Genomic DNA, 26,315 nt, shown 5'->3' on the forward strand with positions numbered 1-26,315 from the left:
ACGTCGATGGGCCTGTATTGCACGTAACCTTTCATGGGTTTATTCCTCGTTCGACTGCTTCCAGCCACTGTTAATTGTCCTGGATTATGTGGTATGTTCCAGGGTGCCTAATAGATGTAGCCAACAACCATTACAGCACAATCTTCCAAATATTTTTCAATAAATATCGAGATGTCAAATGGTGTGCACCGAAGGAACTCCGGTTGCACTTCGTAAACACGTGACGATTGAAAGTCTTTATTTTTAATTAACAACGCCCTACTGAATCATTCCGTATGCGAGTCCAATAATTCCATATGTTTCCATAAAGAATACATATGTTTCCTATATATTTTCCATATATTTCCGTAAGAATCTTACGGAAACATACGGAATTATTGGACATCGCATACGGAACGTTTCAGTAGGGCGTGTTCATTTATCAGAACCAATTGCGCATACTTTGCTGTAACACTTGCATATATTTCTGTCTCCTTGTGTACTGAATTTGTTTTCGTTATTCCTTATAACTTTTCGATCTCGCTTTGTGCATTCGAGTTGTAGTGAAGCCTTGGGACTTGGAAATGGCTTTCACTCTCGAGCACGTTCTGTAGTGGGTCATCTCCAAAAAGGACGCCACTCGCGCCGAGAGTCCGAGCATGGCCGTGACTGTCGTCATCTTTAAGCGGCACCACTCGAACCTATTTTACCTGATTTCGCCTACATAACAGCACTCAGATATAGAAATGCTTGTTTGCACAAAGAAATAGAAAAAATATGATTGGATAAAGTCAGAGACTTCGTACATCTAAGATATTGCTGGAACAAACAGTGGTGTGTATCTCGGCAGTTATAAATTACAATCACCAGATTACGATGCAGAATTCCGCATCTGAATTACCACCTACATAAAGCTGTACTAACAGCATCTCCGTTGTGTCTCTTTTGCAAGGAATCGGAATCAATAGATCATTTCTTTTTATCCCGTCAACGTTATGCTTATCAAAGGAAAAGATACCTGGTCGAACCAATTGAGAAGCTAGGTTTAAAAATAAACGTGGAACTAATTTTATCCTTCGGAGGGATTACACTAGGCTATAGCCACAGGGAGGTTTTCTATGCTGTGTGCGAGTACATAAGGGCAACAAAGAGATTACCCGGTTAGCCTGTTGTTACTATTTACGGCTACGAGACTACCTAAATGCCTGACTGAACGCACTTGATGATCCTGCCGCCCGGTTCTTGGCCGATCCCCCTTTTTGGGCGAGTGCCAGCAAAGCTGAAGGATCATCATCATCATCATCATCATCATTACGCGTTAACGCCGAGTGCCGGCTAAGAAACGCCATAACAGTGTTGATATTTCAATTCAATTTGAGCTTCCAACAATATTACTATTTTTCTCATATACAATCACCACGAATTCCTTGTAACGAACCATCGGCCCAGTCAAGCTATATTTCAGACCACTTTTCTTAGCCAACGGTACCCCCCAGATCCCCTGCATTTCTGGAAATAAGTCAGTGTAGTATTGTACTGTGTTTTGTTGTACTGTGTAGTATCCTTTTGTAGGGTATTGTATTGTATTGTATTCTATGTATCAAGTGGTATTCTATTGAATTGCGAATGCGGGTCGTCTGTCTAGTAGAAAGAAGCGAAAGGGCATGATTTAAAACACTCGTGTACGGCTTGCTACCCTAGAATGGGGAGAGGAAATAGGACACACGGACGCGTACACCCAACAGCAAAAGTTCGCGGGACGCGATATGTTCGAGAAAGCTAAGACCCTCCTTTGTCCGGGAACGTCTCCCTCCAAATACGCGTTACCATACCGCACTTGGCACGGAAACTTTTACAGAGTCCCCAGCTTGATTGCAAGCATAACAAAGTAATACAGCGGAAATTCGCATTTCTTGTGGATCCACATTCCGAAAACTTTTGCTGTGTGGTGCACATAAGTGTTGACAGTGTTGAACATTAAGGGGCGGAGGGGGTCAAGGCCACCTTTCGGCGTTGGTCAAGTAATAAACAAAAAAACAAACTCCGCTATGGATGCATTGAGAGAGAAAGAATGTAGGAAAGGTTAGAGAGGTTAACATAGACTACGTCCGATTTGCTATCCTACACGTGGGTAGGGGAAATAAGTGAGTAGGGAGACATTTCACATATGCAAACATGCAAATGAACCTGTAACGCGCTTCTCACAGTGGCCTTCTACATGTCTCCGGGTTACCAGGAGTAAAGATGTGAAACAAACAGTTCTTCGAATGCAACCTTTTCAGGTGTTTCTAGTCGCCCATTTTGTCAAAAAGACATCCGTGGCCATAATCCCTGAGCATCAAACAAAAATAATTACAAGAAAGTTTCCGATCGAGCAAAAGATAGAGGCGAGAATTCGCCCCTTCTTCCTTTAGATTACCAGGGGGAGAGGGGCACCCCCCCCCCCCATGCGCTCGTCTATATGAACATGAAGATTGCGAACAGGATCGCCAGTCGTTTGCGATGTTCCTTGACGTGGGGCCACATCTTTTGGAAAGGCGTTCATGCGTAGTTACACGGTGCAAAATATTATGGCCCCCCGCGGGCAATGTTCCTTTTCGGGACAGCGGGTCCTGCATAGACTTTTAATCATCACCATCGTCGTCGTCATCGTCGTCATCATCATCAGCCTGACTACGTCCACTGCAGGACAAAGGCCTCTCCCATGTTCCGCCAGTTAACCCGGTCCTGTGCTTGCTGCTGCCAATTTATACCCGCAAACTTCTCAATCCCATCTGCCCACCTAACCTTCTGTCTCCCCCTAACCCACTTGCCTTCTCTGGGAATCCAGTTAGTTACCCTTAATGACCAGCGGTTATCCTGTCTACGCGCTAAATGCCCGGCCCGTTTCTGTTTCCTCTTCTTGATTTCAACTATGATATCCTTAACTCCGGTTTGTTTCCTGATCCACTCTGCTCTCTTCTTTGTCTCTTAAGGTCAAACCTACCATTTTCCTTTCCATCGCTCGTTGCGAACCACGAGATTGAAGATAACTCGAAGAATAAGAATGGGGTGGAGCACACTTAATAAGCATCCTCAAATCATGACAGGTAGATTGCCTCCATCCATCAAGAGGAAGGTACATAACAGCAACGTTTTTAGAACATTGCATAACAGCTGCATCTTGCCGGTACTTAGCTACGGAGCAGAGACCTGGATACTTACAAAGAGGGTCCAGCTTAAATTGAGGACGACGCAGCAAGACTTTTAATAGGCGACGATAATGTTCATTGATTGATATATTGGGTTCAACGTCCCAAAACCACCATGTGATTATGAGAAACGTCGTAGTGGAGGGCTCCGCAAATTTCGTCCACCTGGGGTTTTTTAACGTGCACCCAAATCTGAGCACACGGGCCTACAACATTTCCACCTCCGTCTGAAATGCAACCACCGCAACCGGGATTCGAACCCGCGACCTGCGGGTCTGCAGCCGAGTACCTTAGCTACTAGACCACTGCGGCGGGGCGATAATGTCGCCTATACACATTCCTCGGTATACGACTGTCAGCCGGACGTACATTAGGCAGTCGTAGCGAGCCTTAATTCGCATGGCTGACAGTGGCGGGGCTTGATGAGAGTGGTCACGAGCCAGTGAACTCGTCACAGACGTCAACAAGAATACATTCTGTACGCCCATGCGCGTCGACGCGTTTGACGACACTAACGACAATTGTAAGCGAGAGCAGCCGCGGAACTGCGCAGGTGTGCTATACGCGACAGTGGTTGTATTCCGATTCTTAGACAGCACGTAGACAGTGCACGAAGACTGCTTAGAAGACAGCATCGAGCCCATGCTGTCCGAGAAATGAAACACATGTAGACGGCTTTCACGCGACAATGCGCCACCTCGCGTCGAGAATAAAAAGCTAAAATTAGCAAGCGTAACATTTGTATTTTCTAGCTTATTTCGTGTTGAAATCAAAAACAAATAAACGTTACTTACATTGAGCGTCTGGGAAAGCGTCAGCTTGTGTGCAGACGATCATTGCGGCGATATCCGATCTGAGTGAATCGCTGAGCCGCCATCTTGTTTAGACAACAAAGTAGCCTGCGTCGTATTTGTCTACGATGCGGTCGTCTCGGAGCTGTCTATTTTGCCGGCTACGTGAGAATTGGAATAGAACTTAAGATGGCCGCCGTCCATTTAACTGTCTATTTAGCCGTCTGCAGTGAGTATTGGAACACAGCCTGTATACCTGTCGCCGTTCGCACGTGACTTCCTTCTTGCCGCATCACGATAGAATAACTTAAAACAGCAACCAACTTTGTGAATTCACGCAGCCGATCTCTTCGGAGAGAGAAACCTTTCTGAAGTCACGCGCTACACTCAGAAAAAAAAAAGATTCAACCAGCTGCGCGTATAGTGTACTACACTGACGCAACAGCGAGGCTGCTCAGGCTGGTGGCTTACCTACATAGACGTCCGCGCGGTTTCCATACAGAGGCGAGGGGGTAAGGGTCATCGAAGCACCCCCCCCCTCTTCATATTAGGTCAATGTATGGTATGGGGCAAACTTCGCCCCCCCTCTCTGGTGACTATGGAGGGTGGGCACAACCTAGTCCTGCCACCCCTCTGTGTGCACGCATATATACACACAGACAGGCAGACAGACAAATAACTTTACTGAGTCCTGAGAAACGCTGCTACTTTAGAGCAACGCCGTGGGCCGCTCCCACGTAGGAACGGGGAGGCCTAGCCTCACCGCCGCGTCGTGGGCTCTCTGGACAACCCGTAGTTGTGGTAGCAACTCTGAACCTCGTAAGGCAGCGTCCCAATATTCTGTGAGCCGACTTGGGCCCCGTAACGAGGGGCACTGCCAGAGCATATGTGCTAAGTCAATAACCTCACCACAATCAGGACAGGTAGAGTCAAAAGCCTCTGAGGAGACTATGCTGAGAAAAAAATAGGCTTGGATAGGACCTGGTCTGGAGCATTCTAAACGTGATGGCCTGAGGTCTAGACAACTTGCTGTGTGGAGGAGCAAATGACTGCCTACTCAACTGGTAGTGTTTAGCCACTTCACTGAACGTAAGTAAAGCGTCCCTGAACATCTCACTGCCAACGTGCGGACCTACGTCCTCCCCAGCGCGGAGGGTTAGCGCGCGCGCCCGGGAGTGAGCAGTGTCACTCAGGTTTACTTGAGAGTCCAGTAGGGGTTCGAGATGTTCAGGAAACCAGGTAATGATATGAGAAAGTGTCCTACTTTCAAGTAGTTTAAATACTTCAGTACAGACGGAGCCAGAGGCGAAAGATTTGACCGCTGACCTTGAGTCGGTGTGAAGATTTGCGATCTGGTGTCATCCAAAAGGGCAAGAGCTACAGCCAACACACAAAGAAGCCTTTACTTAGCTAGCATAGGCTAGAAAACCGGGCAGGTGCCTGATTAACCTTTCTGCTTTCTCTCTTGTTGTTCTTCCTTTCTTCTTTCCTTCCTTCCTTCCTCGTCTTCGCTAATTATTTTAGCAGGCTGAATAAAGTGGGATTTAAATTAAGTGGGGCAGAGCGAAGGGTAAATGAAGTGGTTGGATGAAGTGGGCGTAGTGGCGGTAATAGTGAGCGCCGTGGTGATCGTATAGGGAGTGGTGAGTGATCTCACAGCGTACCGCAAGGCGCCATACATTACGTATATATGTTCGTTTTCAAGACTATAGCCTTTCTTGGGATACATAGTTGAACGCATAAATTTTCATCTGTCTGTCTGTCTGTCTGTCTGTCTGTCTGTCTGTCTGTCTGTCTGTCTGTCTGTCTGTCTGTCTGTCTGTCTGTCTGTCACACTATTCAGTCCACCCGGCCAAAGTTCAAGCACTTGCTGAACGCCCAGCCATCTTGAACTGGTGGCTGCATTTACACTTTGTGAACATAGTCGATCAAAAAGCAAGTGTTGCGCATATCTGAGGTTAAACATCAATACGTAAGCATTAGGTGGTGAGTTCCTTTACTAGAAAATGCAGTTAGTGAAGAACTTTATTAAAATGTCCTGAAGAATAAGCCACCAGGATGTTCACGAGGGATATCCCAGCATCCGCTACTGTAGGCGACGCCCGAGTCGGGGCGGGAGCGTTGTGGCGTTCCACCAGTCATAGCCTCCTCTATAAAAAAAATATAGGAGGCTATGCACCAGTTCTCGGGCCCTCTGTACTGTCTTTATTTGGTGTTGGAGCTAGGGACTTCCGAGTGCCTCTTCCCAGTCGGACTCACCGGTGAGAGGTCACTTATATAGGTAACGCGTTTCATTGCCAGAGCATGTGTGCGAGTGAACAGTACATTTTTGTGCAGTCTGGGTATTGTGGATTTATGTACGAGTTGTAACGACTGAGTCGGCCCCGTGATGGGTATACGATCTCGTTTGTATAGCATGCGAATGGCTAGCTCCTGCGCGCGTTCGAGCTTTGCATGAGGTAAAGGGTATTGGCTTCCGTCGTTTCGCTAGTGGGAGGTAATTTCGTGGAAGGTGAGTAAAGGGCCATTAAACTGTATACGTCAGGGCCCAGCTCTTTCAATGGCTGATTGATCGTCGCGGCGGGTCAGTTCTCGTGATCGATCACGAGCCATTTCGCTGAGGTTGAGTTGCCGCTGTGCATGGGTGGCCGTTTTTTTTTTTTTTTTGCCAATGTGGGCAGGGAACGAAGAGAGTCACAGTACAAGCCCGTGCGTTTGCGTCTTTATAAAATGCGGGCTGCTTCTCGAGCGATGTTGCCGGTTTCGCAAGCATGGAATAGCGGCGCGACAGTCCGGGAAGACTCTCGGGTCGATCATCGCTAGAGCTACAGTCATCTGCGCAGCTATGGCACTCGTTGCTAGCCTAACCGAGGTGACTGAGCGCAGGGCTTCGTCACAATCTACTATCACGAGTGCGAATGTGGATTGCGCCGCATTGACGAATACGGTATAGAGTTGCGATTCACGGTGGTACGGTCCAAGATCACGCAAGCACGGGTCAAGCGTCTGCCATTGTTGTGTTGCGGGTGAACATTTCGTGGAAATGGCGTTACCATGTAGGTAGCGCGCGGACAGTCCTGGTACTGCGCGTTCTACGTATACGAATGTGGGGACGTGCCGACCTCCCTTAGAAGTCGGCAGCCATAGGAGGAGGATCGTTTGGGCCGTGGTCTGGGCCTCGATCACTTCATCGACGTCGTTGTGCATGTCTAGTTGGTCGAGACTGGAAGTACTCGTGTCTTGAGGTAAACCAAGGACTTGTTAAATGCTTTTGCGCATGAGTGTGTCTGAGTTTCGTCTTTTCAACCTTCGTCTAGTTGTCGGCAGAGGCGACGCAATTCATGTGGCTTATCAGGAACGCGTGCTATACGCGCAGGAGGTTGGCCTCTCCAAGGCCTCGTCTGCGACTTGAGACTCGCCGGATAAGCATGTTTTCCATTTTTGCTGTGATGTGTGTTATTGCTCGTGCACGGCAGCCAGTGGCCTTCACCAGGAGGCCGAGAATGCTTATGGAGTCCACGCGGGGTATTCGTTGCCCGTCTTTATTGGCGTATAGCGCTATGGGTAGCTCAGCTACCCATAGCGCTATAGCTCCTTATATGAGCGGCTCATATAAGGATCATAGCGCATAACGGCTCATAGCGCATAATGCCCTTATATGAGCGGCTCATATAAGGGCGTTAAATTACGAACGGCTTGGCGAGATTGCCGGTATACAGTAGCAACTCTGGTTTCGTAGGCGACAGTCACAGTCAGTGTTTTTAGGTTGGCTTATGTGGTATCGAGTGCGGTTTGGTACATAGATATGTAATTCTAGACACTCTATAGTGTTTCTTAAGCTGCGCTGAAAATGCGACGCAATGCACGAAAGAAGGCGGGCAGAAGATTGTCGTCTTTCGACGACATTTGCAGTGAAGCAAGCAGATACGCGGCCAATTTTTTCCCAGCGCGTCGTTCAACCGAGCACAGCGCAGCCCATCCAAAAGTTCCGCCGAAACGACAAGAAGCGATGACGGTGGAAACGAAAGTACAGGCATTTACTTAGCCCCGCTAAGCCCAAAGCTGTCACGTTTCAGTCTGCATGAGTGCCAGGGTTGTCGGGCCCGCTTATAATAAGCGGATTTGTTTTGTTTTTTTTTTGCCATGTCGTTTGTAGAATTTTCCAGTCACTTGTCACATTTTTTGGACTTATTTTCGTGTATATAGTTATGTTAGTGGTCTTCACATTCCCCAACCACGCCTTTGTTGTTAAAGAACGGGAGAACGGAAGTTTCCGCTTTCGGGGTGGGCGGCTTCTTCGCTAATGTCGCGCCGCCTTTTTTTTTTACTTATTTTGTGATGAATATTTTCTCGTTAGCTCAGTAACATCGAGCAACTCTGTCGAGTACACAGTACAGGTCCCCTTAAACGTAAAATGGATCGCGCGATCTGTGGCGAAACTAGGCAGAACTTCATAGCATTTTTTTTTCATTTATAGGCGAAAGTGTACCAGATGATAGTGCCATCATTACCGTTTACAAATGAAGAACCACTTCTCCGACAGAGCGCGATAGTATGCAGTTTGGCTTAAGAGTTACTGTATGTGCTATCCCTTGGGGAGCTTATGTGCAGTAAGTAACTCTAGTTTTGCTTAGTTTGTCCACATCTCGCTCGCTCCGCTTTTACTTTTGGGCGCACTTGTATACGGTGCGCAACAGCCACCGAAGTCCAGGGGCAAGCCGCAGCAGGAGTTTGGGGGGGGGGGGGAGCATCCGCTCCTCCGCGTAGCGCAGCTAATACGTCCCGACACCGTGTCGCGGGGCGTCGGAAGGACAGCACGCGTGCTGCACCAACCACGTGTATTATGCAAACGAGCTAATAACGGAGGCAAGGCCGTCCCCGTAAACAAGTGGGCGACCGATGGGGCTGATTGAGGGCGGCGGGGGCTGTGGGCAGGGGCCCGGAACCGCTGCCGTGACTCGACACTATCGTCACCCGACTCCTCTCTGTTTCTCTACCTCTATACCGGGCCCACCCGACCCCAATAGGCAGTCACAAACGTCGCGACACGCAAACGAAGAAACTAGTATACTGCTGCGACAGGTGCGGGTCCTTGCAGGGTGGCCATGACCGAGAGAGGTGCGCGCCGCCCTGGACCACTGCGTTCCGCGGTGTGGGCCGCTCGCGCAGTCTTGCAGGGTAATCGAAGAGAACCACTCCCTCCGTCTTTCTTGGGGACCTTCGAAACAAAAATTTTGGTCTGTCTGTTTGTCCACCCTTTAACGATACCCCAAACGTCACCAAAATGGCCAAACGGTACTCCAAACGGCCGACCCCATCCACAGCGCCTATCAATATTGCTCCAAACTTCAGAGTTCATACTTGTGCGATTGTCAATTAAAAAAACAATTATTGCGCATATATGAGGCGTCATAAAAACACGTCAATATTATGTATGTGTATTTTTTTTACTAGAAAAGGCACACATAAGTAATTCTAAGGACCATAGCGTTTATCGAGCTGCGCTGGCCATGCAACGCTCGCACGAAAAGGCAGGTGTTTCCAACGCTTTGCCAAGACGACACGGTGGCGGCACCTACCCGTCGCATTGCGTTCTACACCTTATCACCTCCGAGACGGGCACGCACGCCGCGCGCGCTTCGTTTTCCAAGATAACTGCCAGACGGCGCTCATGTCTCACGCGTGACGCGACTCGATGCGCTCGTTCGCCTCCGCTGCACGCTCGGGGCACTCTAACGCAGCGCCATGCAGAATACCATTCACCGATTTTCTTGCGCACAACATCAAATAAACGTTTTGTTCACATCTCTCCAGACGCAAGACTATCGTCTTTCGGCGACATTTGCAGTGTAACATGCAGATACGAGGCCATTTTGTTTTTGAAAAGGGTACATACACCGATCTCCGATGTTGAATTTATGTATTAACATTAAAAATTATTATATCCGTACTTTTAACGTCCCGGAAACGACGACATTATTCCGAAGGACGCCGTAGTGGAGCGGCTCCGAAAATTTCGACCACCTGGTGTTCTCTAACGTGCGCTGTCATCAAACAGAAACACGGGCATCTACCATTTCGCCGCCATCGTTATGCGATCGCCATGACCGGAATCGAACCCGCCACCTTCGGGACTCGTTTAATAACAGCGAAGCTGTTTAAAGCTACAACCGTAATTCGTGTGCGCGACCGTACCACAAAGCTGTCAGTATACCAAAAACCGGAAATACACGCCACGGAAATCGGGTGAATTCCGCAGCTCAGAACTGCATGGTAAGCTAAAACGCGAGGGAGACGACTGAGTCGGCCCTATAGACGAATGGCTGCGAAGCGACGACGGCGAGCCGAAGACGCCCAGTATACGTAAAATCAGATGAATACATGTATAGGCACCCGGAAATGCAGTTTACAAGAAGTGATGGTAGCGCCAGAACACACAGCCTATAGCGAGTAGGCGCAGCAAAACCGAGCCTTCCAATGCGTAGCCTAGTGAGTAGACGCAGCAAAACTAGACTTTCCCGTGCATTTTATTTTCTTTTTTTAGTTGTGAAAAGGCGGGTCACGGCTGAGTATGTAAGCGCCCAGGAAGCGTTCTTTGAAAACGCGCCCAAAAGGGCATTGACACTTCAGCGTCTCAATGTGTTCAGCGAGAGTTCCATTTTGTTAGTATCCCTAGCGGTCGGTACCAACAATGCTGAGGCGGCCCAGAATAAAGTTCCTCTATATATAGGGACCTTAGCCCAGAAAGAATCGTCGCGCCCTCTGGTCCACTGTCGGGTGCCTATACGGAACGGAAAACGCAACGGCGCCGTTGCGAGAAGATCCCCGAAACGATGGAAGGGTCCTACGGCGCCAACGACGGCCAGCCCATGTCGCCGTCTGTGACTGTCTCTCGTTTACGGCGAGCCTCTCAGCGCTGAGAATCGACGAAGGAAGCATCACTCGGCTAATTAAAGCCTCGCATCGACCTAGAATCAGTCTGGAAACAACCTGCATCGCATAGATAAGGCCTAGAAATAACTTAGAAGCAACCAATTTAGTCTTCATAGTCGTCCAGTTTCACAGCTACAAGCCTCTCCGGGCTTGACGCGAGCTTCGCCTATTTATTTATTTATTTATTTATTTATTTATTTATTTATTTATTTATTTATTTATTTATTTATTTATTTATTTATTTACCTTTACTGTCAGACTTGCCGTGTTGTTACACGAGTGCATTAAGTTATATAAAACAGAAATGTTCATTAGTGAAACATAAGAGAAGGACCCGTCACTTCTTGAAGTCTCTGAATGCAAATCTCCCGCGCGTACACAGGCGGCTGTGGGAGATGTGTAGTTCAGGGAAGGATGAGAACACATTAGTTCGACAATAAACTCTGCTGTCGCATGGCGCACCGACTGACATCGACACCATCGAGACGTAATAATAATAATAATAATAATAATAATAATAATAATAATAATAATAATAATAATAATAATAATAATAATAATAATAATAACTGTAAGAGTTCGACGTTTCAAAACCCCGATATCATGATGAGGGTCAGCCATGGTGGAGGACTATGGCATGCTCGACCATCTCGTGTTGTTCAACGTGCGCCTGAAAATTAAGTCCACGCGGGCCTCTAGCAATTTAGATTCCGTCGCAAGTGCGAGCGCGGGATTCGATCCCGCGACCATCAGGGTCAGTATTCGAGCACCACAAGCAAACACATGGGTGTATTTTTTGGTACAGAGCGACGACAACGACGCTGATGATGATGATGATGGTGGTGATGATGATGATGATGATGATGATGATGATGATGGTGGTGATGATGATGACGATTACCAGCATTTTACTTTGCTGGCCCTCGCCCACAAAGGGGGATCGGCCAAGAACCGGGCGGACAGGATCATCAAGTGAGTTAGTTATGCATTTAAAATCATTAAACATAATTTCAGTACAAAGCAAAAACAAATCGTAAAAAATATGTATGAAAATGCTACAGGAGCTAGCAGTCAGGCATTCAGGTATAGTCTCGGAGCCGAAAAGAATAATAACAAAAGCCTAACAAGGTAATATTTTTGTTTCCATTATGTACGCACACAGCAGAGCAAAACCTCCCTGCGGCTGTAACCTAATGTCATCCCTCCGAAGGATAAAAGTACTGCCACGTTTATTTTTAAACCTATGGCGACGAGGACGGAAGAGTATACAGAAAGGACACACGCGAGCCACGACTCGCAACTGAAAAAAAAAGTTTTTATTTGGAAAATACCATGAACGAGAAAGCAATAAAAAAAGAAAACAAATCAACATTGCGCGTAAGTGTTAAACTTGAATAGAAAAAAAGTTGCATAGCGTATCACAGAACGGCAGATTTGCTGAGAAGGTACGCTGTGCCTATCTTGTACGAGTTTCTTTGATCGAGCGGATCATATAAGGTCATGACGTCAGGGTACAATGGTAATCGAACCTAGCGTTAGAAACATGCTATTTTTTTTTCGCGGTTTAGGGGTTCTCGGGGGCCTGTCTTTTCACTCGACGGGTTGAATACCTTTCAGTCTCTGTTCGACAATCCACTTGCCTAGTGCCCATACAGTATTGCACAATTACGGCTATAAAATTAGCAATACAAAACTTAGGATTAAGTTAAAGGTAGTGTGCATGACGTGATGTTTCAAAAGAAAATAACTAATTGCACAATATTAAACTAATTTTTAGAAAATCACTGCAACGATGCCCTTGAAAATAACTTGAGCAATCGGGAAGTCCGTATGTAATCATGACGCTATAGGTCGTAGTATAGGCGCGCGTGAACGTGGCACAGTCTTTCTTCCGGCCGGATGCCGTGAGGCCCAAGGGACGGCCTAGTGCTCTCCCATAGTTGAGTACCAAGTGCTCTGAATCGTTCTTCACTTTTTCTTTTCACACATTGCCTCATCAAGCGTGAGGAGGCCCACGGGACAGCATTCAGCAGTACCGAGTACTCTAAATCGTTAACTACGTTTTCTAAACACAAGGCCCTCTCCCATGCTCTCCCATGGTTTGAGTATCAAGTACTCTAAATCACGAAGAACTTTTTTCTAAACACAAACACAGGTGTTTTTTTTATTTGTAGGCCCACGGGACGGGTCAGTAGAGTACCAAATGCTTTAACTCGTTAACCACGTCTTCTGAAGACGCAGTAATCTATGGTTCGAAACAGCTCAAAGCTCTCCTATAATGATAGTATAGTGCATCTATACTCTAAATCGTTGAACATTTGTTCTTAACAGACCATCCGATGTTAGGACTGGGGACGGCTTTCTGCCCTCCCATAGCGAAGTACCAACACGCACAATTGTTAAACGTCTGAGGGCTCTGCTGAACATCCTGTAGGGTCAGAAGCTTGTCTTCTTGTATCTTTAGACCAGGAGAAATTCGACTGACTGGAGCAAGCGTATATCTTTAAAGTGCTCACGGCCTTCGAATTTCCCCGTTCGTTAGCAGAATTAATCAGGAATACCTACTCTGTTATACAAAGCACACTGGCTTTGGATAGCTATAGTTCATGATTACTAAACTGGACACGGAAAGCGGAAGAGTAGGTCTGAAAATTAATATGCATCAAAACCAAAGTATTGTGCAACAGTCTCGGCAGAAAACGGAACTTTGTGATAGGTAGGTAGACGTGGGATGCTGTGAAGGATTGATTGATTGATTGATTGATTTGTGGGGTACAACGTCCCAAAACTACCATTTGATTATGAGAGACGCCATAGTGGAGGGCTACGGAAATTTCGGCCACCTGGGGTTCTTTACCGTGCACACAAATCTGAGCCCACGGACCTACAACATTTCCGCCTTTATCGGAAATGCAGCCACCGCAGCTCGGATTCGATCCCGCGACCTGTGGGTAAGCAGCCGAGCACCTTAGCCGCTAGACCACCGCGGCGGGGCAAGCTGTGAAGGAATATGCCTTTTTATGACCAGTGGTGGATCCAAAGGAAGGGGCGGCGGTGAAGGCGATCGCCCCCCCCCCCCCCCGCTACCCGAACCCTGTAACATCACCCTCTTTCCTGTTCTTGCCGTCCCGTTCTATCAACAATTAGAACAAATGAGTGGGACCACTGTGAGGACACATCAACAGTATTTATGTTGTTATAGGGACTCTTGTGCCAGTAAAAACAAAAAAGTAACGACCCCACCCCCTCTCCCCGGTGTTACTTCAAACGACTGCCCCTCCCCCTAAAATCAGTGGCTGGATCCGCCTCTGCTTAGGACCGGTAGTAACCAAGGAGCCGAACCATGAGAGTGAAATAACTAGAAAAATAAGGATGCAGTGCATCACATTTGGTAAGCACTCTTAAACTTTGACAGGTAGATTGCCACTATCCCTCAAGAGGAAGGTATATAACAGCTGCATCTTGCCGGCACTTATCTACGGAGCAGAAACCTGGAGGCTTACGAAGAGGGTACAGCTTAAACTGATGACGTCGCCGCTAACAGTGGAAAGGAAAAGGATATGTGTGACCTTAAGAGACAAGAAGAGAACAGAGTGGGTTGGGGAACAAACCGCGGTTAAGGATATCGTAGCTGAAATCAAAAAGAGGAAATGTACATGGGCCGGGCATGTAGCACGTAGGCAGGACAACCGCTGGTCGTAAAGGGTAACTGACTGGATTCCCAGACAAGGAAAGCGCACGAAGGGGAGACAGAAAGTTAGGGGGGGGGGGGGCGCTGAGATTAAACACTCGCAGGTATAACGTGGCAGCAGAAAGCACAAGACCGGGTTGATTGGCGGATCATGGGAGAGGCCTCTGCCCTGGGGTGGGCGTAGTCAGGCTGATGTTGATGACGATGTGCTGCCTTTTCCACAACACAAGGGGTGCACGAGGGACGTCCATTGTCCCCGGTGCTATTTGTCCATAGGCTTGAGCCACTGTTCTCTACTTTAGACACGGATACGCACTCCCGAGGTCATCTGCTCCCTGTACGGTTATGTTGTCAGCTTTTGCTGGCGCCTTAACCACGGGCTTATCACGTGAGTGAACAGGAGGGGGGGGGGGGCTTATGGTATCGCAGAAACGATCAGCGCGCGCCTTGTGCCCTCACAGCAGGCGGGATCTTCTAGGGACTGCTCTCTCAACACGAAAAAACGGTGCCAAGAGTGCAGTTGGAGCGGCCGTGTTCTACTACACCTGCGTTTTATAGAGTTACGTGAGATCGGATACAAGGGGTGCATGAGGTACGTTCATTGTCCCCGGTGCTATTCGTTCTGAGCCTTGAGTCACTGTTCTCTTCTTGGGAAGCGGATACGCGCTCCCGAGGTCTTCTGCTCCCTGTATGGTTATGTGGTCAGCTTTTGCTGGCGACTTAACCACGGGCTTATCTCGTGAGTAAACAAGGGAGGGGATGGGGGGGGGGCTTATGTTATCGCGGAAACGATCAGCGCGCGCCCTGTGCCCTCACAGCAGGCGGGAGCTTCTAGAGACTGCGCTCTCAACACGAAAAAACGGTGCCAACAGTGTAGTTGGAGCGGCCACGTTCTCTTACTTACACCAGCATTTTGTACAGCTACGTGAGATCGGATATGAATGAGTTGACTGCCAGCCTCACTTCGTATAACACTGCAATTTGTCGCTATCACATTCATTGCTTCACCTTTTCGGTGAAACCGATTTTGTGCAATCATCCCTGCCACAGTCACGAACTGCTCTTGACAACATGCACACGAAGATACATAGACAACGAGAAAGCTTCTTGAGACACAGCTAGGTATCCAGCGGCTTACCGTTTGCAATAATTTATTCGCGTTCATCTGTACCTATAATTACGTTTCGTGCATCATCTGTGCGTGAGAGACGCGTGGCACGTTTTGACCTGGTTGCCATTCTATGCGTGAGCTTCCAATTCGTTGCTATCGCATTCATTGATTCTCCTTTGCGGCAAAGCTGTGACTTTTCTTGTGCTACGCGGGGATTTGTTATTTACCTCCATTTTATGTCTACTTCTTGCTCAATGATTTCAGTTTATATGTAATATATGCAATACTTTCTTTATTATATCAACACTCAATCACAAGGTGCAGGTGGTCCTTCCGATTTTCAATCACCTCCTGCATGTATCAGTATGCGTGACCGCTATTGTATCACTAGCAAACGCAGATTTATTGGTGGATATATTAGTCATTTGACTGCATTCACAGATGCACTGATCGGTGAGCGAGTGACCAATAGATTCACTGATTTCTGGCCTCGGGCGACAGCCCGTACACCGGCTCCTGTTTATTACGAACGCTTACTGTACCGTTTAAGATGCAGCACCTTAAAACCACCGACAGCAAATATATTGTCACATGCTTGTCAAAAAGAAAAACCATGGCAGTTGTGCATGTGCCATGAAGTACAAGGTAATGGATGAAAAAGAAGAACTTTCTTGCGCGTTCTAGTAAAAGAACCGACCTGCTTCTGGTGTCTCAATCATTGCGGCAAGACCTCTGTTTTGACGTCGTGACAATATTACGACGTCTGGGTTGAGACATGCACACAATATCTTCAGTTACAATCAGTGGCTGAAAAGTTATTTGCATTCGCGTTACAATACGCATGAATCATTCGCGATGGCGTGAAAGTAAGTTTTACTCGATCCCGTGATCATCGCTTGCAGGCTGGTAGCAATACTCAAATACTCGTGCAAACAAATCCTTGTTTGTCAGTGCTTAGGAAACGATACATCAAACAGTACACACATTACGACGATGTCTTTCAGCAGAGGGGACGTTGTACTGGTAATATAAAACGGTCGGAATTCGACGTACATGAGTCGCATCGAATGACATGTATTCGGTGCAATCCCAAACAGAATACCTTTTTGGCGTTGACAGCCGTTTGGGTGGTTCAAATCACACTGAATACTTTTCAGTATATATATATATATATATATATATATATATATATATATATAGTTCACGTGCTACGTACGTGGCGCCACACAAGCTCATAGTGTGTCACACTCGCCGCCATGGCTACTAGTGGCGCTGACTGACACTACCACGTTCAAATTCCCGTATATACCTAATAAAGTGGCTGGGGGGTAGAGCCACCGTGGTAGCTCTCAGTGGTAGAGCATCGAAAGCGTTATTCGAAGGTCGAAGGTTCGGTTCCTGCCCACGGCTAGTTGTCTTTTCACCAACTTTTCTTTCTTCCCATTTACATTACAATTCGGTCTAATAACTTCCCCTATATTTTCCTTGACATTATTGTCTGTTAGATCACACACACACACACACACACACACACACACACACATATATATATATATATATATATATATATATATATATATATATATATATATATATATATATATATATATATATATATATATTATGAAGTCATGGTTTGGAAGACTTTATTAGGCCCGAGGAACCGGCAGCCGGCAGCGGAGATGCACGAACCAAGATGATGATGATACGTGACAACGATGAGGATGCATGAGCAATACATGATAATGATGATAATGTACAGATGAAGAGGATTGGTATACTAAATGCCCACTATATATATATATATATATATATATATATATATATATATATATATATATATATATATATATATATATATATATATATATATATATATATATATATATATATATATATATATATATGGTATTAAAACACCTACACCGCTCATCTTTATATTCATTTCAATTCGTCAACGTTTTCGCTGACGTGTTTGCTGCCAAAGACATTCGCGAGTCGACGCTGGCAGCAGCAAAATTTAATATACACCATTCGCACGTTATGCTACGCGTAGGTCTTTATACCTTCTGCTGCTATTCTTTTTTTTTTCAACTTTAAACTTTCTTTCTAACGCTAAAGGTTGGGTGTTCTGCCAGGCAGAACGCTGTAGAAGACGGCTTAAGCGGACATGGGCATCGAACAGCAAGGAGCAATGGATAGATTTGCTCAAGAAAAAACATTAAGACTTAAATCACTCGGCATCTTGATTAGGCGGAAAATATATGTTCATATGTGATGTTTTACTTGTGGTGTGCGACATAATATATAATCTATGACACCTAAACAACAATATTTGAAAGCTTTTGCACGTGCGATGAGGCACGTTCTGTTTGTATTTTTTTCTTGATTTGTTACGTATTTTTCTAGCTTTAAATTACCTTTAATAGCTTACTTGATTGTGAACTTATTGATATAATCACTTGTATGTACCGTAACAGTACCAATTACTACAAATACTTAATTGCCACTTTTTCAAACTGAGTTGTACATCAAGTTTATGATATCCTGTCCCTTATGTGATATGCTCTATGACGGCCTTCAGGGGTACTTCTTGAAAAAAAACTAAAGAAAAGAATATTCCCGTTGCTTCACAGTCGACACCCGGGCCTATATGAAATTTCGACGTTTCGCGCACTTTCAGCGTTTAACTGACGGGAATCGCGAAAGAAAACCACAATAAAAAAAACCCGAACGAAAAAGAAATAAAGACTTCCGTCTTATACCACAACGCTTTCTTTTTTCGCGCGACGTCGCAGTAAAACCACAAATATGAAACCAAAAGATAAAAAAATAAAAATTCAAAATAAGAACTTTCCCCGTGAACAGCGACCAACCGAAACATCGGCAGGGCAGCCGCAATTGATATGAGCACCAGGTGGCTGAACAGAAAGAAGATATAAAGCAAATAAAGAAAATTGGCGAATAAACAATGAATCGTTTTCAAGGTGATGCCGTTCCTATAAGCTTCCGCTAAGCACGCACACAACAGAAACGAAACAAAAGGAAAGAAAAAAAATTGAATTGATCATTAAAAGGACCGCATGCAGCTCCAATGACTAAGCAGCAGGTGTGTGCGATCGTACCGTATCGTAGCATAGTAGCGCTGTTGTTGTTGTTGTTTTTTAATACGTTTTTTCGTCTTTTAATGCGCCAGTCCCGATCTGGTGCCCGACAGCTGTGTCACGTTTAACGACTCTGGGACGCTCGGGGCCCTCCAAGTGTTCCGATGCGACGTTAAGGCTTTAATTCGCGCCGATAAGCACCGGATTGTTGAGACCAAACTCAATTTGGCGGTCCTAATTAATCCCGCAGCGTTGAACTGGACACCGGCTGTTCCGTTTGCCCTTCTGCTTCCGCTGAGACAAATGCTGCTCGGAGGAAACTACAACGCGCGCATGCGCGATCGAGACTTCGTAGCAGACGACAATGCCGGCGCCGAGAGACTGCGCGGCGACGCAGTTTTTTTTTTTTTTTTCTTGCCAGTCGTCGTCTGCTGTGGTGTTCCGTTTTGCAGTCGGCACGAAGTAGCGCGAGAACATTAAAAAAAAAAGAACACAACTATCAAATTTGAGTACACCGAAATGCAGTGAGGATATGACGAGCCTGTTCGGTGTTTTTGGGGCTCACCTTTGAGCTTGACGAGCGCTCGACGGAGGCTTGACCGTCTCCGCGCGAAAACACAAGGTCCGACCGGCACACCCACGAGAAGCCTGGGCGTTTGAATCCAGCGCGGCGGTTTGACCACCTCGTAGTTCTGGTCGAACAAACGGTACGCATCCTTCGACGGCATAGCCGCACGATGAGGCGATGTAGATCCAAGAGCGGCCGCGAACTTTCTGACGCTCCACCACCCGGCTAAGTGTCATCCGTACGTCCGCACTCGCTTTCGATGCTCGCGCACAACAGAATTCCCGAGCGCCGCACGGGCGAATAAACAAAAGCAAACGCGCGAATCGCTAAACTTGCGGGAGCGACTGCGAACCACACACAAGTTTCACGTTTCCTTTACACATTGCACAATCTTCCTGCGAGCGGTTAGGCCTAACGGCAAGCGCAGACGGCCAGTCGTCTGCTTGGAGTGCTGAGACCGATTCAGACGCGTACGCACCCCTCGAAAGAAACGGTTTCTCTTTCCGCCGCGACTCGTTTGAAGCAAAGCAGAAGTGATCAAAGAGTTGACCTACCTACCTTTGCTTTCCTCCTCGCTTCGGTACGATCCGATACTCGACGACGACGAACATTTCTTTGCGTAGTTGTTTTTCTTTCCTTTTTTTCACTTGCACAGCTCCGCGCGCACACACACACACATACACAAACACCTACTCAGTCGGCAGCGGGCGGGACCGCGCGATCTGTCCGGATGTTGTGATAAGTCACGTGACTAGATCAACAGCTGACACCAACATCCGGCGCCGCTCCTGTCGGCCAATGGGAAGCGGCGGCGGTAATTCGAAATCACTATGAATAAACTCGATCCCGAGGTTAACTGAAATCCCGCTGAAGCCAATCCTTGAAGTTGTTTGAACACTCTGGGGGGCTTCGGACGCAGTCTTCTTCAAGACGAGAGCCCGATGTTCAGAGCACATTCACGACGCCGCCGCTCGAAGCCGCTGTAAGGTGCGAGCGAGAAAATACGGTCTCCGTTTCGTTTTTTTACCGTACGGTGGGGTGGCACCGGTGAAGGAGGTTGCGAGATAAGAACGGAAGACGCCGAAGCGTTTCCGGACTCGAGCGGAAGGATCGCCTCTTGACAGAGACGGCGACAACGTTATGGCAGCAACCCTCCGCTATCTGTACTTTGTGTTCCTCTTCTTGCTTCTTTTCACGAAGGTACTATAGAGCACGCCGTAGGCCGACTGGTCGAAGGAAATGTACCGGTAATTTCACAACAGCGCCCACACACGGTTAGCGGGGGAAAAAAACTGCCGAACGAACCAGTGGCTTCGACTGTCGAAAGACGTGATCTTGAGCAGCAGCAGCAGCAAGCGAACGGCATGCAAGTTGGAAAGAGTGGGGCCCCGTGGTGACGTCGGCCCGTCGTATTTGCAACTTAGAGGCGCGCAGCCAGTCGGAGATAAAAGATGTGCTTATTTTTAGAAGCCCTCCCTGCTGGAGCTCCGGGGAGCTGCAAGCAGCTAGAGGTGAAGGTGGGGAGTACAGGCACTCGGATTAAAACAAGCGAGCTAGCGCTGTGCCGCTCCGCGGCTCCACTCCCCCTCCCTTTCTCAGAAGCTCAGCTCACGCGAGCTTGGCACACATTCTTCCGCTCATCAAAATATTTACGCCTCGGTGTCGTCATGTGTCACGTGACGCGCGGAAGCTCATCTCTGCTGGGGCTACCAGACGACAGGCGACAGTTGCAGAAGTACTTTGTAAGCACTTAAAATGCTGTCGTCTGCTGTTCGCTGCTTTGACTCCTGCAATTCTAGCGGTCAGTCTTTCATTCAATGCATCAAAGGGACATTATTGAGGAAAAAACTCCCGTACTAGCAAACTACCATTTTCAACAAAATCATAATCATTGCCCGACAGTGCTTTTGGTAAGTGATAAAAATGCGAGAAGAGAATTCGCAGGGGGAGACTTCAGCGACAAGTTACCGTACCAGCTCGCCATGGCGTGAGAGACATTTAACGAATGAACGCGTGGTTCTAATTGAAGAAGGGGAAAGGGGCGCCTGATTTCTGTCTGCCTGATCGGCGACACGGCGCAGTGCCTCGTAGAGAATGGGACAATGGGATTAAAAAGAAAGGTCGAAATATAAAGGAAAGAGAGCCCTTTCAACACAGGAACGAAAGAAAAAAGAGATAGGAAAGATGGGGGACACAGTCGAAGGAGTCTGAGGACGGGGCACCACTGGGCGAGAGATACGCTGGTGCAGTAGACCACGGCCGGTTGACGCAATTCACTCTGCGCGGAATCCAACAAGTGGGCCCACGAGGTTCTAACGATGACTACTAGGGTCCATGTAGCTGCTAATTGATAAAACTAAAGTATGTCTTTCGATTGAGCTAGATACTTGTCCCAGATACTTGTTCCAGTACCGCGTCCCAGAAATGTACGATAACCCAATGTGGCCAAAATACGACAACACGCACTGAAGTGCGTGACGTCACCATTGGAAGTTAGCGGAAACGTTAAATGTGAGACTTTGATGTTCATTTTTTTCACCTGTTTGTAAACCTAAGATGGTCAAATCGCAACACTAGTTTTCACAGTATAATTTGTCAGTCTAATCTGATTGAACGTCCCAAAGCCACCATATGATTATGAGAAACGCTGTAGTGGAGGGCTCCGGAAATTTCGACCACCAGGGGTTCTTCAACGTGCACCCAAATCTGAGCTCACGGGCCTACAACATTTCCACCTCCATCGGATGTCAGTCTAATCTAACTCATTGTTTTGCTTTAGTCCCCGATGGCGAAGTCATCGATAAAAGAGTTTTCAAAAGATGACTTGTCAGCCATCATTGACTTTTCACTTGAGCATTAAAGGGTGCCAAGAGTGGCTTCTCCTCCCCCCGATGCCCCGCCGCGTTGGTCTAGTGGCTAAGGTACTCGGCTGCTGACCCGCAGGTCGCGAGTTCAAATCCCGGCTGCGGTGGCTGCATTTTCGATGGAGGCGGAAATGTTGTAGGCCCGCGTGCTTAGATTTGGGTGCACGTTAAAGAACCCCAGGTGGTCAAAATTTCTGGAGCCCTCCACTACGGTGTCTCTCATAATCATATGGTGGTTTTGGGACGTTAAACCCTACATATCAATCAATCAATCAATCCCCTCCTCAAACACAGTGTGCACGCCTATGCCTATAACACGTCAATCATTCTGTGACTGTTTTCATGTCATTTTTTTTTCCTCGTGTTTTTGCAGAGCCTTACAAGTTCTCCCAACTTGCCCAGAATGACATGTGCAAGCAAGAAACCCAGATGCCTTTGCAATGTCAGCCGTAAAACCCAGTTTGTCACATACGAGAGTGCACGAACGTAGTCTACGGAACTCTGCTGTCATGCAATGCGTGTCACATCGGACAGACTGGGCGACGCCAGCGCCTCCACACACGTACACGTGCAACACGTATACGCAACGGCAATGGGGGTTTGTTGGCACAGCATGTCAGCAACTGCGATTGTCACGCGCTGTTTCAAAGCTCAGTTGTTATGCATGGACGCAGAGACAATCGTATCCGTATAATCAATGATGCCGAGAAAATGATGCGAGAACCTGACAAGTGCATCACCAAGCCACCCATTGCTTTCTTAGATGAAAAAGCTACCATTCCCAGCAAGTGACGCGCATGACCACTATATGCGCTCTTCTGCCTCGTGCATCAGGCGTGCCAATTTTTATTTTTATTGTTAGTTACCAACTAGTATACTAGTAGTAGGAAACTTTATTATGTACATAATCCGGACAGGCTAGAACTCCAGTGCCCCGAGGAATGTACAGGGTGAAGAGCGTAGTCTGTCCGGCAGGATGGTGCCCCTATTGCAGGGCCCCACTGGCGCGAGCCATCCGTTCAGCTCTGTGGATCAGACGCAGCTGATCCACCATGGCTGGGCCAGACGGCAGCGCCTCCCATTCCTCCCATGTGCGATTGGAGTCGCGTTCTTCGTCGCGCTCTGCACACTCCCACGTGATGTGGAAGAGTGTTGCGGTGGCTCCACACCACGGGCATTTATCTTAACTAACTTTCCTCTTTCTTGTTTCGGTCAGATACATAAACCTTCAGTTGACAGTCCACGCTTGTTCACGTCAGCTTGTCGCCCATGTACTCCACCGTTCAGTACGCATCGTTCATCTTGAAGTTCAGATGAGTGATGCAAATACTTAGTAATGCACGAGGAACACAGTAAGGGGGCAAATGATACCGTGTTTCCGCGTTGTCACTGGACATTCAGGAAGGAGGTGCCATGACTACACTTCAAGATTTTTTTTTACCGTTACAGACCTCTCACATGACTGGTGATGAGTGACACTTATCTCGGGCCCAGTGTAGCGTGGTGATATGGGGGTCCGGCACAACACTGTACACACGGAATAGCTCATAAGCCACAGACTTGAGATTGTTCGCATGGCGCTGCGTGCGACTTCCTGGTAGCTCAGGACGACGACAAAGGGATAAGATCACGGGCGCTGGCCTTGTGCTTTTGCCGTCATTCTGAGCTCGCGCTATAACAGTCATAACCTGCTAAGTATTAGCCCAAACCGCCACCCTTCTGGTAGCATGTCCACGCTCTCGACCTTCAAGAGGATTAGTTCCATATAGAGAAAAGAGGAAACAAGGCGGACCTGCAAATTTCGCAAGGCTAGATCCTCCAGCAACCTACAACGTCCCTTTCCCAAGAGACACAAGCTTAATTAGGACGCTGGTCACAGAACGCTGGTCCATGATGGGGAATGCAAGTGCCGCATTGCGCGCGGTCCGTCAGATGCAAGCCAGACGGAACAGCGACGGTTTATTTGCGACCGCGTTCGTCACCGTCTGCTCGGATGTCGCGGTCGGCGGCGTTTTCGTTAGCCGCCCGCACGTACTGCGCGCTCATATCCCGCTGACTATTACAACGCGGCAATGACCTCGGAAATATGACTGCCGAGAGCCGTAACCGACGCCCCGTTAGCGCCGCATACATTTGCATGCATCGAAGCGCATTGCACGCGGAATGTTTGGACGCATACTGCGGCAGGCGGGAGGTCAGCGACTCGGATCGCGCTGCAACGCGATATTATCCGCCCGAATGTGAACGAGGTTGCACTGCCAACGAATGCACAGCCAAAGCAGCGACGTCAGAGCAATAGTACACCCCTGTGCATAGGCGTAGGTACGAAGGTGGGGGGGGGGGGGGGGGTGAGGCAATGTCTGCCCCATACTTTCAATTATGGGGGGGGGGCAGAACTGCGACGAATCTTCGCCTCCCCCCCCCCCCCCTTCTGAAGGAAACCTGACACGCACGCCTCTGTGCCCCAGTCCAGAAAGGAAGTCCATAAATTTCCATTTTAAAACGTTTATAAACTACTCAGGAGAGCATAGGCAGAAATTTTTTTTCAGGGCTGGGTGGACAGAGGGAGTGAAACTATACTGCGTGTGCGTTGCCCCGCCACAGTGGACTATTGGCTAAGGTACTCGGCTGCTCACCCGCAGGTCGCGGGATCAAAGCTTGGCTGTGACGGCTGCATTTCCGATGGAGGCGGATATGTTGTAGGCCCGTGTACTCAGATTTGGGTGCACGTTGAAGAACCCCGGGTGGTCGAAATTTCCCGCAGCCCTCCACTACGGCGTCTCTCATAATCATATGGCAGTTTTGGGACGTTAAACCCCGAAATGAATCAATCAATGTGTTCCTACGCGCGTATGTGTGCATGCATCATCATCAGCAGCAGCCTGACTACGTCCACTGCAGGACAAAGGCCTCTCCCATGTTCCGCCAGTTAACCCGGTCCTGTGCTTGTTGCTGCCAATTTATACCCGCAAACTTCCTAATCTCATCTGCCCACCTAACCTTCTGTCTCCCCCTAACCCGCTTGCCTTCTCTTGGAATCCAGTTAGTTACCCTTAACGACCAGCGGTTATCCTGTCTACGCGCTACATGCCCCGCACATGTCCATTTCTTTTTAATTTCAGCTATGATATCCTTAACCCCCGTTTGTTCCCTAATCCACTCTGCTCTCTTCTTGTCGCTTAAGGTTACACCTACCATTTTTCTTTCCATTGCTCGCTACGTCGTCCTCAATTTAAGCTGAACCCTCTTTGTAAGTCTCCAGGTTTCTGCTCCGTAGCCAAGTACCGGCAAGATACAGCTGTTGTATACCTTCCTCTTGAGGGATAGTGGCAATCTACCTGTCATAATTTGAGAGTGCTTGCCAAATGTGCTCCACCCCATTCTTATTCTTCTAGTTACTTCAATCTCGCGGTTCGGCTCCACGGTTATTACCTGCCCTAAGTAGACATAGTCTTTTTTTTTTGCTTGCGTATGCATGCATGCATACGCAAGCAAAAGTGAAATTTTCAGAGGGGGGGGGGGAGTTTGAACCACCCCCACCCGTCCTTGGTTATACCCCTGGAGCCACTCACAGAAGGCAACCGGTGTTAAAGGAACACATAATAAAGCAACGAATCAGTTCGGACTGGAGGGTTAAAAAAAAGGTCGATGTTTCATTTTCAAACTTCGTGCCGGCATCTTCGCACACGTCGTCACGGATTTCCATATGTTCCAAACATAGAGTTTCATACAATAACTGTATGAAACTCCATGGTTTTAAGGGTCTGATCACAAAATACCTACGCCCGACCCATTGCAGCGCGTCACCGTGAGGCTTTTTGACGCAGCGCCGCGTGCTCCCTACAAAGAGAGAAAGCACGCGAATACGCACCCTTTTTATATATGCATAGGCACAGTAAACACTCTACTTCTATTTTCTGCTGAAAATCACAAATTCTTGAGTAAATGTGACATGTCTCCTTTAAATCTTGCCTACACCCATCTTGATAGATATTACATATACAGTTACGTTACATATTACATATATAGTTGGCACACACAGAACAACTTGCCTACGCTTCCCAACTAAGCGCATTTGTTTCT

The 26,315-nt window shown here is 47.6% G+C and overlaps 1 protein-coding gene across 1 annotated transcript in view; it reads right to left on the bottom strand.

Annotated features, from left to right (window-relative positions):
- The window catches only part of Mrtf (Myocardin-related transcription factor), a 308,475-nt gene extending 288,852 nt beyond the window's left edge, over nucleotides 1-19,623 (bottom strand). Inside the window, exon 1 of the mRNA XM_075868898.1 lies at nucleotides 19,366-19,623. Coding sequence (XP_075725013.1) covers nucleotides 19,366-19,528 — 163 coding nt within the window. The 5' untranslated portion in view covers nucleotides 19,529-19,623. The remainder of the gene's footprint in view (nucleotides 1-19,365) is intronic.
- Nucleotides 19,624-26,315: the final 6,692 nt, after the last annotated feature.

The sequence above is a fragment of the Rhipicephalus microplus genome, chromosome 7, assembly GCF_043290135.1.
Source record: "Rhipicephalus microplus isolate Deutch F79 chromosome 7, USDA_Rmic, whole genome shotgun sequence".
Classification (NCBI taxonomy): domain Eukaryota; kingdom Metazoa; phylum Arthropoda; class Arachnida; order Ixodida; family Ixodidae; genus Rhipicephalus; species Rhipicephalus microplus.